Source organism: Mustelus asterias, chromosome 20 (assembly GCF_964213995.1).
Source record: "Mustelus asterias chromosome 20, sMusAst1.hap1.1, whole genome shotgun sequence".
Taxonomy (NCBI): domain Eukaryota; kingdom Metazoa; phylum Chordata; class Chondrichthyes; order Carcharhiniformes; family Triakidae; genus Mustelus; species Mustelus asterias.
In genome coordinates, this window is record NC_135820.1 from 82,206,167 (window position 1) to 82,220,595 (window position 14,429).

A 14,429-nucleotide genomic window follows, 5' to 3' on the forward strand; every position below is an offset into this window, starting at 1 on the left:
GGGCCGAAGGGCCCTGTACTGCAATGACTCCAATACCAGTAGAAAAAAGGATGGATAGAGGAATAATTGATGGGGTAATTGATGGGGTAAAGGGGTGATAGATGGGGTGATTGATGGGGTGATTGATGGGGTGATTGATGGGGTAAAGGGGTGATTGATGGGGTAATTGATGGGGTAAAGGGGTGATAGATGGGGTGATTGATGGGGTGATTGATGGGGTGATTGATGGGGTAAAGGGGTGATAGATGGGGTGATTGATGGGGTGATTGATGGGGTGATTGATGGGGTAAAGGGGTAATTGACGGGGTATTGATGAGACAATATGAGGCATGGAGATTGGGGGCAAGATTGTAACTCAAAGACTTGGTTAATTCAGTCAGTGGAAACAAGGCTGAATTCTCACTCTCTCTTCTGCAGAGCCCTGACTGATCTGTGCGTAAATAACCTCTCTGTGCTGTTGCTGTGCTGCTGAGTGAGTGAGCTACCATGGCGATGTTTGATATCAACGACTTTGGGGAGGCTGGCGCATTCCTGAGGAAAAGCGATAAGGAGTTAATGGTTTTACAAACCATTGCCTTTGACGGTAAGGAAACATTTCTATTGATTGTCACAGCGGAAACCACCAGGATTCTACAGTCCCGCCGGCAACGTGTCCCTGCCCACGGCTTTCCCGCCGGCACGGGGTGACGTCAGTGGGAATTCCCATTGACAGCGGCGGGACTGGAGAATCCACCCGCGAGCAAACAAAACGCCACCTCCCGCCGCGGGAAACATGCGCTGGGAAACTGGAGAATCTCAGCCGAGACAGTCCATCACCAGCCTGTTTCTAAAGAGCATTTCTTAGCCGCACTCACGTGTAGCCCCGAAGTAACAGAGGGAGCAGAGTGGGAGCAGAGAGGGAGCAGAGAGGGAGCAGAGAGGGAGCAGAGAGGGAGCAGAGCGGGAGCAGAGAGGGAATAGAGAGGGAGCAGGGAGGGAGCAGAGAGGGAGCAGAGAGGGAGCAGAGCGGGAGCAGAGAGGGAATAGAGAGGGAGCAGAGAGGGAGCAGAGAGGGAGCAGAGCGGGAGCAGAGAGGGAATAGAGAGGGAGCAGAGAGGGAGCAGAGAGGGAGCAGAGCGGGAGCAGAGAGGGAGCAGAGCGGGAGCAGAGAGGGAATAGAGAGGGAGCAGAGAGGGAGCAGAGAGGGAGCAGAGCGGGAGCAGAGAGGGAATAGAGAGGGAGCAGAGAGGGAGCAGAGCGGGAGCAGAGAGGGAATAGAGAGGGAGCAGAGAGGGAGCAGAGCGGGAGCAGAGTGGGAGCAGAGAGGGAGCAGAGAGGGAGCAGAGAGGGAATAGAGAGGGAGCAGAGAGGGAGCAGAGAGGGAGCAGAGAGGGAGCAGAGCGGGAGCAGAGAGGGAATAGAGAGGGAGCAGAGAGGGAGCAGAGAGGGAGCAGAGCGGGAGCAGAGAGGGAGCAGAGCGGGAGCAGAGAGGGAATAGAGAGGGAGCAGAGAGGGAGCAGAGAGGGAGCAGAGCGGGAGCAGAGAGGGAATAGAGAGGGAGCAGAGAGGGAGCAGAGCGGGAGCAGAGAGGGAATAGAGAGGGAGCAGAGAGGGAGCAGAGCGGGAGCAGAGTGGGAGCAGAGAGGGAGCAGAGAGGGAGCAGAGCGGGAGCAGAGAGGGAGCAGAGAGGGAGCAGAGCGGGAATAGAGAGGGAGCAGAGCGGGAATAGAGAGGGAGCAGAGAGGGAGCAGAGAGGGAGCAGAGAGGGAGCAGAGAGGGAGCAGAGTGGGAGCAGAGAGGGAGCAGAGAGGGAGCAGAGAGGGAGCAGAGCGGGAGCAGAGTGGGAGCAGAGAGGGAGCAGAGAGGGAGCAGAGAGGGAGCAGAGCGGGAGCAGAGAGGGAGCAGAGAGGGAGCAGAGAGGGAGCAGAGCGGGAATAGAGAGGGAGCAGAGCGGGAATAGAGAGGGAGCAGAGAGGGAGCAGAGCGGGAGCAGAGCGGGAATAGAGAGGGAGCAGAGCGGGAATAGAGAGGGAGCAGAGCGGGAATAGAGAGGGAGCAGAGTGGGAATAGAGAGGGAGTAGAGCGGGAATAGAGAGGGAGCAGAGAGGGAATAGAGAGGGAGCAGAGAGGGAGCAGAGCGGGAATAGAGAGGGAGCAGAGAGGGAGCAGAGAGGGAGCAGAGAGGGAGCAGAGAGGGAGCAGAGCGGGAATAGAGAGGGAGCAGAGTGGGAATAGAGAGGGAGTAGAGCGGGAATAGAGAGGGAGCAGAGTGGGAATAGAGAGGGAGTAGAGCGGGAATAGAGAGGGAGCAGAGAGGGAGCAGAGCGGGAATAGAGAGAGAGCAGAGAGGGAGCAGAGCGGGAATAGAGAGGGAGCAGAGCGGGAATAGAGAGGGAGCAGAGCGGGAATAGAGAGGGAGCAGAGAGGGAGCAGAGCGGGAATAGAGAGAGTGCAGAGAGGGAGCAGAGCGGGAATAGAGAGGGAGCAGAGCGGGAATAGAGAGGGAGCAGAGCGGGAATAGAGAGGGAGCAGAGCGGGAATAGAGAGGGAGCAGAGCGGGAATAGAGAGGGAGCAGAGCGGGAATAGAGAGGGAACAGAGCGGGAATAGAGAGGGAGCAGAGTGGGAATAGAGAGGGAGCAGAGCGAGAATAGAGAGGGAGCAGAGTGGGAATAGAGAGGGAGTAGAGCGGGAATAGAGAGGGAGCAGGAGCGGGAATAGAGAGGGAGCAGAGTGGGAATAGAGAGGGAGCAGAGTGGGAATAGAGAGGGAGCAGAGCGGGAATAGAGAGGGAGCAGAGCGGGAATAGAGAGGGAGCAGAGCGGGAATAGAGAGGGAGCAGAGCGGGAGCAGAGAGGGAGTAGAGCAGGAATAGAGAGGGAGCAGAGCGGGAATAGAGAGAGAGCAGAGCGGGAACAGAGAGGGAGCAGGAGCGGGAATAGAGAGGGAACAGAGTGGGAATAGAGAGGGAGCAGAGTGGGAATAGAGAGGGAGCAGAGCGGGAACAGAGAGAGAGCAGAGCGGGAATAGAGAGAGAGCAGAGCGGGAACAGAGAGGGAGCAGGAACGGGAATAGAGAGGGAGCAGAGCGGGAATAGAGAGGGAGCAGAGCGGGAATAGAGAGGGAGCAGAGCGGGAATAGAGAGGGAGCAGAGTGGGAATAGAGAGGGAGCAGAGCGGGAATAGAGAGAGAGCAGAGCGGGAACAGAGAGGGAGCAGGAGCGGGAATAGAGAGGGAATAGAGAGGGAGCAGAGCGGGAATAGAGAGGGAGCAGAGCGGGAATAGAGAGGGAGCAGAGCGGGAGCAGAGAGGGAGCAGGAGCGGGAATAGAGAGGGAATAGAGAGGGAATAGAGAGGGAGCAGAGCGGGAATAGAGAGGGAACAGAGCGGGAGCAGAGCGGGAATAGAGCGGGAACAGAGTGGGAATAGAGCGGGAATAGAGAGGGAGCAGAGCGGGAATAGAGCGGGAACAGAGCGGGAACAGAGCGGGAGCAGAGCAGGAATAGAGCGGGAACAGAGCGGGAATAGAGAGGGAGCAGAGCAGGAATAGAGAGGGAATAGAGAGGGAGCAGAGCGGGAATAGAGAGGGAGCAGAGCGGGAACAGAGCGGGAGCAGAGCGGGAATAGAGCGGGAACAGAGCGGGAATAGAGAGGGAATAGAGAGGGAATAGAGAGGGAATAGAGAGGGAGCAGAGCGGGAATAGAGAGGGAGCAGAGCGGGAACAGAGTGGGAGCAGAGCGGGAATAGAGAGGGAGCAGAGCGGGAATAGAGAGGGAGCAGAGCGGGAACAGAGCGGGAACAGAACTGGAACAGAGAGGGAGCAGAGAGCGAATAGAGGGGGAGCAGAGAGGGAGCAGAGCGGGAACAGAGAGGGAGCAGAGCGGGAATAGAGAGGGAGCAGAGCGGGAACAGAGCGGGAACAGAGCGGGAACAGAGCGGGAATAGAGTGAGAACAGAGCGGGAACAGAGCGGGAACAGAGCGGGAGCAGAGAGGGAGCAGAGAGGGAGCAGAGAGGGAGCAGAGAGGGAGCAGAGCGGGAATAGAGAGGGAGCAGAGCGGGAGCAGAGAGGGAGCAGAGAGGGAGCAGAGAGGGAGCAGAGCGGGAATAGAGAGGGAGCAGAGCGGGAATAGAGAGGGAGCAGAGCGGGAACAGAGCGGGAATAGAGAGGGAGCAGAGCGGGAGCAGAGAGGGAGCAGGAGCGGGAATAGAGAGGGAATAGAGAGGGAGCAGAGCGGGAATAGAGAGGGAACAGAGCGGGAGCAGAGCGGGAATAGAGCGGGAACAGAGTGGGAATAGAGCGGGAATAGAGAGGGAGCAGAGCGGGAATAGAGCGGGAACAGAGCGGGAACAGAGCGGGAGCAGAGCAGGAATAGAGCGGGAACAGAGCGGGAATAGAGAGGGAGCAGAGCAGGAATAGAGAGGGAATAGAGAGGGAGCAGAGCGGGAATAGAGAGGGAGCAGAGCGGGAACAGAGCGGGAGCAGAGCGGGAATAGAGCGGGAACAGAGCGGGAATAGAGAGGGAGCAGAGCGGGAATAGAGAGGGAATAGAGAGGGAATAGAGAGGGAGCAGAGCGGGAATAGAGAGGGAGCAGAGCGGGAACAGAGCGGGAGCAGAGCGGGAATAGAGAGGGAGCAGAGCGGGAATAGAGAGGGAGCAGAGCGGGAACAGAGCGGGAACAGAACTGGAACAGAGAGGGAGCAGAGAGGGAATAGAGGGGGAGCAGAGAGGGAGCAGAGCGGGAACAGAGAGGGAGCAGAGCGGGAATAGAGAGGGAGCAGAGCGGGAACAGAGCGGGAACAGAGCGGGAACAGAGCGGGAACAGAGCGGGAATAGAGCGAGAACAGAGCGGGAACAGAGCGGGAACAGAGCGGGAGCAGAGAGGGAGCAGAGAGGGAGCAGAGAGGGAGCAGAGCGGGAATAGAGAGGGAGCAGAGCGGGAGCAGAGAGGGAGCAGAGAGGGAGCAGAGAGGGAGCAGAGCGGGAATAGAGAGGGAGCAGAGCGGGAATAGAGAGGGAGCAGAGCGGGAACAGAGCGGGAATAGAGAGGGAGCAGAGCGCGAACAGAGAGGGAGCAGAGAGGGAACCGAGAGGGAGCAGAGAGGGAGCAGAGCGGGAATAGAGAGGGAGCAGAGCGGGAATAGAGAGGGAACAGAGCGGGAATAGAGAGGGAGCAGAGAGGGAGCAGAGTGGGAATAGAGGGGGAGCAGAGCGGGAACAGAGCGGGAATAGAGAGGGAGCAGAGCAGGAATAGAGAGGGAGCAGAGCGGGAATAGAGAGGGAGCAGAGCGGGAACAGAGAGGGAGCAGAGCGGGAACAGAGAGGGAGCAGAGCGGGAATAGAGAGGGAGCAGAGCGGGAATAGAGAGGGAGCAGAGCGGGAACAGAGAGGGAGCAGAGAGGGAATAGAGGGGGAGCAGAGAGGGAGCAGAGCGGGAACAGAGAGGGAGCAGAGAAGGAATAGAGGGGGAGCAGAGAGGGAGCAGAGAGGGAGCAGAGAGGGAATAGAGGGGGAGCAGAGCGGGAATAGAGGGGGAGCAGAGAGGGAATAGAGGGGGAGCAGAGAGGGAGCAGAGCGGGAATAGAGGGGGAGCAGAGCGGGAATAGAGGGGGAGCAGAGAGGGAGCAGAGCGGGAATAGAGGGGGAGCAGAGCGGGAATAGAGGGGGAGCAGGAGGAGGAACAGAGCAGGAGCAGGAGTAGAACATAGAACATAGAACATAGAACATTACAGCGCAGAACAGGCCCTTCGGCCCACGATGTTGCACCGACCAGTTAAAAAAAAACTGTGACCCTCCAACCTAAACCAATTTCTTTTCGTCCATGAACCTATCTACGGATCTCTTAAACGCCCCCAAACTAGGCGCATTTACTACTGATGCTGGCAGGGCATTCCAATCCCTCACCACCCTCTGGGTAAAGAACCTACCCCTGACATCGGTTCTATAACTACCCCCCCTCAATTTAAAGCCATGCCCCCTCGTGCTGGATTTCTCCATCAGAGGAAAAAGGCTATCACTATCCACCCTATCTAAACCTCTAATCATCTTATATGTTTCAATAAGATCCCCTCTTAGCCGCCGCCTTTCCAGCGAAAACAATCCCAAATCCCTCAGCCTCTCCTCATAGGATCTCCCCTCCATACCAGGCAACATCCTGGTAAACCTCCTCTGCACCCTCTCCAAAGCCTCCACATCCTTCCTGTAATGTGGGGACCAGAACTGCACACAGTACTCCAAGTGCGGCCGCACCAGAGTTGTGTACAGTTGCAACATAACGCTACGACTCCTAAATTCAATCCCCCTACCAATAAACGCCAAGACACCATATGCCTTCTTAACAACCTTATCTACTTGATTCCCAACTTTCAGGGATCTATGCACACATACACCTAGATCCCTCTGCTCCTCCACACTATTCAAAGTCCTCCCGTTAGCCCTATACTCAACACATCTGTTATTCCTACCAAAGTGAATTACCTCACACTTCTCCGCATTAAACTCCATCCGGGAGTAGAGCGGGAACAGAGAGGGAATAGAGTGGGAATAGAGCGGGAACAGAGAGGGAGTAGAGCTGGAACAGAGAGGGAATAGGATCGTGAGTGGGAGCAGGAACAGAGCGGGAGCAGGATTGGGAGCGGGAGCAGTATTGGGAGTGGGAGCAGGATTGGGAGTGGGCACAGAGCTGGAGCAGGATCGGAGCTGGAGCAGGATCGGAACTGTTTGACAAAAGCTGAGGGAACTCTGAGGGTGGAATATTTCGGCCACACTCGCCCCAAGACTGGAAGATCCCACCCAATGTCAGCAGACCTTTGCACGGTCCGTGTGCTGCCCGCCATGATTCCCATGGCAGGCGGGACAGGAAAATTCTGCCCTGAGTGTTTGTGAAACTGATGAAAAACTGGTCTGACACAGAAATTATCCCATTAAATGCATCAGTTTCAGAAACGTAGAAGTTTGTTCTTCCAAGCAATATTGTGCTTGGTCCCTGAGATTTCACTTTGAAATTTCTGAAACACAGGAGGCCATTCAGCCATTGTACCTGTGCTAGCTCTTTGAAAGGGCTCTCCAATTGGTGGAAATCCTCTCTTCTTTTTCTCATATCACATTTACTTCTTTTGAAAATCATTTTAAACCTGTGCCCTCTTGTTCTTGATCCTTGTACCAGCAGGAACAGTTTTTCCCTGTCTGCTCTGTCCAGCCCCCTCATGATTTTGAATATCTCTATCAAATCTCCTCTTAGTCTTCTTCTCTCCAAGGAGAACAGTCCCAACCTCTCCAATCCATCCTCATAGCTGAAGTTTCTCATCCCTGGAACCATTCTTGTAAACTTCTGCACTCTATCCAATGTGTCCACATCCTTCTATAGTGTGGTGCCCAGAACAGTACACAATATTCCAGCTGGGGTCTAACTAGTGTCTTGTATAAATTCAGTGTAACCTCCTTGCTCCTGTACTCTGTGCCCCTATGAATACAGCCCAGGATATTGTATGTTTTATTAACTCTCTCTCCAGCTGTCCTGCCACCCTCAGTGATCTGCACAGATACACCCAGCTCCTTCTGCTCCTGTCCCCCCTTTAGAATTGTTCCCTTTATTTTATATTCTCTCTCCATGTTCTTACCAAAATGAATCATTTCACATTTCTCCACATTGACCTTCAGCTGCCACCTATCTGCCCACTCGAAACACACGAGGACACAAGGAACAGAAGCAGGAGGAGGCCATTCGGCCCCTCGAGCCTGCCCCACCATTCAATACCATCATGGCTGATCTATGTCGGTCTCAACTCCTTTTCTGTGCCATTTCCCCATCGCCCTCTATTCCTCAATCTATCAAATATTTATCCACCTCCACGTTAAATACTTCTAATGCTTCAGCCTCCAGCACCCAGAGAATTCCAGAGATTCACCACCCTCTGCGAGAAGACATTTCTACACATCTCAGTTTTAAATGACCGACCCTTTATCTTGTAGCTGTGTCTCCTTTTTTGAGTGTCTCCCAGTAGTGAAAACATCTCACAGTCTACTCCTCTGACTCCCTCATGTAGAGAGGTGGTCACACCAGAGGCTAAAATTCCCCAGGCAGGAAGGGAATGGGTGACCAGCAAGCAGAGTAAGAGGAGTGGGCAGGAGGAAAAGAAATCTCGTGTGGCCATTCCCCTGCAAGACAGCTTTACTGCTCTGGATATTGTTGAGGGGAATGACCTCTCAGGGGAAAGCAGCAGCAGCCAAACTGCTGCAGATAGGAGGAGGAGAAAGTGTGGGAATGCAGTCCCATAGGGGATTCAATTGTAAGAGGAATAGACAGGCATTTCTGTGGCCACAAATGAGACTCCACGTTCATATGTTGCCTCCCTGGTGCGAGGGTCAAGGATGTCTCGGAGCGGCTGCAGGACATTCTGAAGGGGGAGGATGAACAGCCAGTGGTCGTGGTACATTGGCACTAATAACACAGGAAGAAAAAGGATGAGGTCCTAAAAACAGAATATAATGAGTCAGAAAGTAGGTTGAAAAGTATGACCTCAAAGGTAATGATTTCAGGATTGCTACCAGTGCCACATGCTAGTCAGAGTAGAAATAGCAGGATACATCAGATGATATCAGGGTTAGCCAAGTTAGAAAGGGCAGTTACGACAAGGAATTCATAGAATGCATTAGGGATAGTTTTCTAGAACAATATGTCATGAGCCAATGAGGGAACAGGCTATCTTGGATCTGGTAATCCTGTTCCTATTTTTTATGGTTTATCCAAGTACCTGACATTCTTTCTGAAGTGTGGTGTCCAGAGTTGAGACAATCCCCCAGCTAGCGTCTGTGTATCCAATGTTTTAGAAAGGTTTAGCATAACGTTCCAGCTTTTGTCCTCTCTGCTTCTGTTAATAAAGTAAGAAGTCTCACAACACCAGGTTAAAGTCCAGGTTAAAGGACTTTAACCTGGTGTTGTTAAACTTCTTACTGTGTTTACCCCAGTCCAACGCCGGCATCTCCACATCTGTTAATAAAGCCAAGGATACCATTGCTGCTTTAACAGCCCATCAACCTGTCTTCCTACCTTTCGAGAGTTGTGTTTGTACACTCCCCACTGCTTTCAGCAGAAACGATCATTGTTTCCCCTTGGGATATGAGTTGATGAATTAATTCACTCTTGGTTACTCTAGGTAAGAAACGTTGTTGGATTCCTGATGATAAGGAAGCTTACATAGAAGCTGAGATTAAGGAAGTAGGTGGTGGAAAGGTCACAGTGGAAACAAAGAATGGCAAAGTAAGTGGTAAGACCCCATTGTGCACAAGGCTAGCTGGCCACCCGTTGTCCTGTGTCCATCTATCTGCACTTTAACCTTATTGTGCCAAGTTCGATCTACTCGCCAGGGCCTAACTGCCAGTCCAGACTCTAGTGACCACTGCCTTATCGTGGATCCAAGTCATTCAGTTTAAAGTTTTAAGGTTTATTTTATTAGTGTCACAAGTAGGCTTACATTAACATTGCAATGAATTTACTGTGAAAATCCCCACGTCGCCACACTCCGGCACCTGTTCAGGTACATTGAGGGAGAATTTAGCATGGCCAATGCACCACCCAGCATGTCTTTCAGACTGTGGGAGGAAACCGGAGCACCTGGAGGAAACCCACGCAGACACGGGGAGAACGTGCAAACTCCACACAGACAATGACCAAGCCGGGAATCAAACCCGGGTTCCTGGTGCTGTGAGGCAGCAGTGCTAACCACTGTGCCGCCCTCAGTCATGTGTCCAACTTTCGACATCTCCTTTAACTTTCTGAAATCTCCTTTTACCCCTTGTCCACCTGTCATAGTTTAGCTTGAATCATATTCTAGGTTACAATTCTAAAACTCAACCCTCCTTTACCTCCCATTAGCTTCAAGGCAGAAGGAGTGAGGATGGAGTGTTTGTGCAGAGAGAGACAGAGTTAATGGTGGAATCTCAGTGAGCTGCTGGGGGTCTCACAGCCGGCTGGAGAGCTCTGCTGCCTCTTTATGGGAAGGTCCAATCAGGCAGCAGTGAGGCCAGCAGTGGGACTTCCCTTGGGATCCTGAGGTGGGAAACCTCGCCCCCTCCCCCCCAGATTCTGCACCACTTGTGATGAAGCCAGTGGAACTTTATCTTGCTGTTCTTTATTAAAATCGAGGTTTCTTGCACGTAGCCAAGAGCTATTGGGTCAATTTGACAAATGTCTTCCTCTCTCTGCCTTTCAGACTGTAACAGTTAAAGAAGATGATGTTCAACAGATGAACCCTCCCAAGTTTGATATGATTGAAGACATGGCCATGCTGACCAATCTGAACGAAGCATCTGTGTTGTCAAATTTACGGCGACGTTACAGTAACTGGATGATTTATGTAAGAATGATCCTCAGTTTCTGAGTCTAGTAGAATTAAAGACCTTGAACAAAATGGGACTTGAGTAATCAGGAGATACTGCTGAAATTCTCCAAGCTTTTCCCATTGAATTAAAGTGGGAAGCAATGTCTGGAGAGATCACTGGTCATGTGTGACAATCCTGTACCGTCCGAGAGCAACCCAAACTCCTGCCCTGAAGGCCTAGGGCAGTAGACACAAATAATGTGAGAATGTGCAATGATAAAGGCAACACATCCCCAAGTAACCTCCACTGAGATAACATATTCACCCAGATTGTGGGAATGAAATCCAATAATCCCCATTTTGGGAATGGGTCTGAATCCCTGTTTTGGGAATGGGTCTGAATTCCATTTGGGAATGGGTCTGAATCCCTGTTTTGGGAATGGGTCTGAATTCCATTTGGGAATGGGTCTGAATCCCTGTTTTGGGAATGGGCCTGAATCCCTGTTTTGGGAATGGGCCTGAATCCCTGTTTTGGGAATGGGCCTGAATCCCTGTTTTGGGAATGGGTCTGAATCCCATTTGGGAATGGGTCTGGATCCCTGTTTTGGGAATGGGTCTGAATCCCGTTTGGGAATGGGTCTGAATCCCATTTGGGAATGGGTCTGGATCCCTGTTTTGGGAATGGTTCTCTCCTGGAGATGGAAACTTGGGCTCAGGTTTGGGCCTGACTTTGTGCACACTCAGAGTTGCCACCTCCCTGGAGGCTGTTGCAGAGAGTGTTTGTTCATCTCCACAAGGACACAACTGGCACCCACCCAAGTGTCCAAATCTGATGGGTGACCGTGTGGGCTCCTGAAGATAAGGCAGGGAACCAGTTTTTGAAAGTATTTTGGATTGGCCTATTTACTCAGAGGACAGAGCAGAGATTCCACAGCTCAGGAAAAGGGAGCAGGGGGAGTGGGGAGACCTGGGTCAGCCCTGGGAACAGCAGTGGGGCAATCCTGATGTAAACTCACGGCCCATAAGCTTCCAGTACATTAGACCCCAATTTCCCTCAGTTTTCACCCCAGCTTAAACATTCCAATTCCCTTCCCGCACCTAGTTTGTCTGCTTCCATAGGAGTAATTCCTGGAACAGTTACTAGTCTGCCGCCAGGGATCTTACAAACAGCAAGCCTCAGTATTTCACATCACCTATTTTCTGATTTAACGACTGTCTCTTTTACCACCTTCACTCTTGGGAATCTTTCCATATCTGGATGAATTTCCTTCTACACTGAGGTCTCTCTCCATGGGAAGTTTCTGACTTTTCCAGTTTGAGCCTCACAGGGGGAGAGACAGATTTCTGACACGTGCAGACACACGAGAAACTGGATTAAAACAGTTCAAACTTTACACTGAATCCTGGCAGCCAATGAACAGGGAATATTTTGACAAGATTTGTCTGGGAAGGATCTGAATCCATTACCCAAAGGGGAAAGAAAGGCCAATCAGTTCAGCCTATTAGAACCATAGAACCATAGAAAATTACAGCTCAGAAACAGGCCTTTTGGCCCTTCTTGTCTGTGCCGAACCATTTTTTGCCTAGTCTCACTGACCTGCACTTGGACCATATCCCTCCACACCCCTCTCATCCATGAACCCGTCCAAGTTTTTCTTAAATGTTAAAAGTGACCCCGCATTTACCACTTTATCCGGCAGCTCATTCCACACTCCCACCACTCTCTGCATGAAGAAGCCCCCCCTAATATTCCCTTTAAACTTTTCTCCTTTCACCCTTAACCCATGCCCTCTGGTTTTTTTCTCCCCTAGCCTCAGCGGAAAAAGCCTGCTTGCATTCACTCTATCTATACCCATCAAAATCTTATACACCTGTGACGTCACTTTTAGGGAATTCTGTACCTGTATTCCCAGATCCCTCTGTTCAACTGCACTCTTCAGAGTCCTACCATTTACCCTGTACGTTCTACTTTGGTTTGTCCTTCCAATGTGCAATATCTCACACTTGTCTGCATTAAATTCCATTTGCCATTTTTCAGCCCATTTTTCTAGTTGGTCCAAATCCCTCTGCAGGCTTTGAAAACCTTCCTCACTGTCCACTGCACCTCCAATCTTTGTATCATCAGCAAACTTGCTGATCCAATTTACCACATTATCATCCAGATCATTGATATAGATGACAAACAACAATGGACCCAACACCGATCCCTGCGGCACACCACTAGTCACAGGCCTCCACTCAGAGAAGCAATCCTCCACAACCACTCTCTGGCTTCTTCCATTGAGCCAGTGTCTAATCCAATTTACTACCTCCCCATGTATACCTAGCGACTGAACCTTCCTAACTAACCTCCCATGAGGGACCTTGTCAAAGGCCTTGCTGAAATCCAGGTAGACAACATCCACCGCCTTCCCTTCATCCACTTTCCTGGTAACCTCCTCGAAAAACTCTAATAGATTGGTCAAACATGACCTACCACGCACAAAGCCATGTTGACTCTCCCTAATAAGTCCCTGTCTATCCAAATATTCGCTTGCCTCTTCATGAAAGTGACATCAAGCAGCACCTAGAATCATAGATCTTATAGAGGTCTATAAAATAACGAGGGGCATAGATCAGCTAGATAGTCAACATCTTTTCCCAAAGGTAGGGGAGTCTAAAACTAGAGGGCATAGGTTTAAGGTGAGAGGGGAGAGATACAAAAATGTCCAGAGGGGCAATTTTTTCACACAGAGGGTGATGAGTGTCTGGAACAAGCTGCCAGAGGTAGTAGTAGAGGCGGGTACAATTTTATCTTTTAAAAAGCGTTTAGACAGTTACATGGGTAAGATGGGTTTAGAGGGATATGGGCTAAACGTAGGCAATTGGGACTCGCTTAGTCGTTAAAGAAAAAAGGGCAGCATGGACAAGTTGGGCCGAAGGGCCTGTTTCCATGCTCTAAACCTCTATGACTATGTCTCCAGTCCCCCTGACACTAAGGGGCAATTTAGCATGGCCAACCCACCTAACCTGCACATCTTTCAGACTGTGAGAGGAAACCGGAGCACCCGGAGGAAACGCACGCAGACACGAGGAGAATGTGCAGACTACACACAGACAGTGACCCAAGCCGGGAATCGAACCTGGCTCCCTGTTGTTGTGAGGCAGCAGTGCTAACCATTGTGCCACCGTGCTGCCTCACCTATCTGCTTCATTGTGTCTTTCCTCTTCACAGACCTACTCAGGGTTATTCTGTGTGACGGTGAACCCGTATAAATGGCTCCCTGTGTACAACGCACAAGTAGTTGCTGCCTACAAAGGAAAGAGACGTTCTGAGGCTCCACCTCACGTCTACTCCATCGCTGATAATGCGTACAACGACATGGTCCGCAGTAAGTATCACCCTGAGTGTGTCAAACAAAACCACAGTGAGAACAATCCTGTATGACTGGCTGAGCTGATTGTGGTGGGTGGTGATCTGCAGACTGCGAGTATCACTGAGTGACTCCCTGCATCAGTCGGGTGAGAGTTATACTGGAGGATGTCAGAGGAGACAAGCTGGGAACAATTATTAACAATAACTCCATTTTTCTAGATCGTGAGAACCAATCAATGCTGATTACGTGAGTCCTTAACTTACATATTTTAATAATATTTATAAACTAATTCCCACTTGTATTTAAAGTTGAAATGAAAGTGAATTCATTGATAAGGACTGAAGAATGAGTTAACAATCCTGTTAATGTTCTGAAAAGTTACTCATTATCCCTGCTGATTTATCAGCATTATCCAGTAATATGCCTCATTAGAATGTCAAATTCTAATCTTGACCAAGACTTTTCCAACATTTCCATTCATGGTTTGTTTGCTATTAGTGCTGTTGCCTCACAGGCTGGTAACTAGGCTGCTTGGCTGAGCTGTGACCATGTGAGATTGTGTATTTATATGCAGTGTTACTATATATAACAGACCGCATGTTTTTTTGGATAACACTCCTTCACAAATTGATAAATTTTATACATTTCTGTCGATGTTTGTAATGAGAAATTCCTATGTAAACCTGTCACACTGTAATTACACTATGCTGCCAGAGGTGGCAATGCAGCTTGTGTGACACTTTGACCACGCCATTTTCCTACATCTGAAATCAC

The 14,429-nt window shown here is 51.0% G+C and overlaps 1 protein-coding gene across 1 annotated transcript in view; it reads left to right on the forward strand.

Moving 5' to 3' along the window:
* The first annotated feature begins 418 nt into the window (after positions 1-418).
* The window catches only part of LOC144508689 (myosin-7-like), a 137,033-nt gene continuing 123,022 nt past the window's right edge, over positions 419-14,429 (forward strand). The window contains exons 1-5 of the mRNA XM_078236973.1: positions 419-583; positions 9,136-9,239; positions 10,192-10,335; positions 13,514-13,670; positions 13,874-13,901. Coding sequence (XP_078093099.1) covers positions 487-583; positions 9,136-9,239; positions 10,192-10,335; positions 13,514-13,670; positions 13,874-13,901 — 530 coding nt within the window. The 5' untranslated portion in view covers positions 419-486. The remainder of the gene's footprint in view (positions 584-9,135; positions 9,240-10,191; positions 10,336-13,513; positions 13,671-13,873; positions 13,902-14,429) is intronic.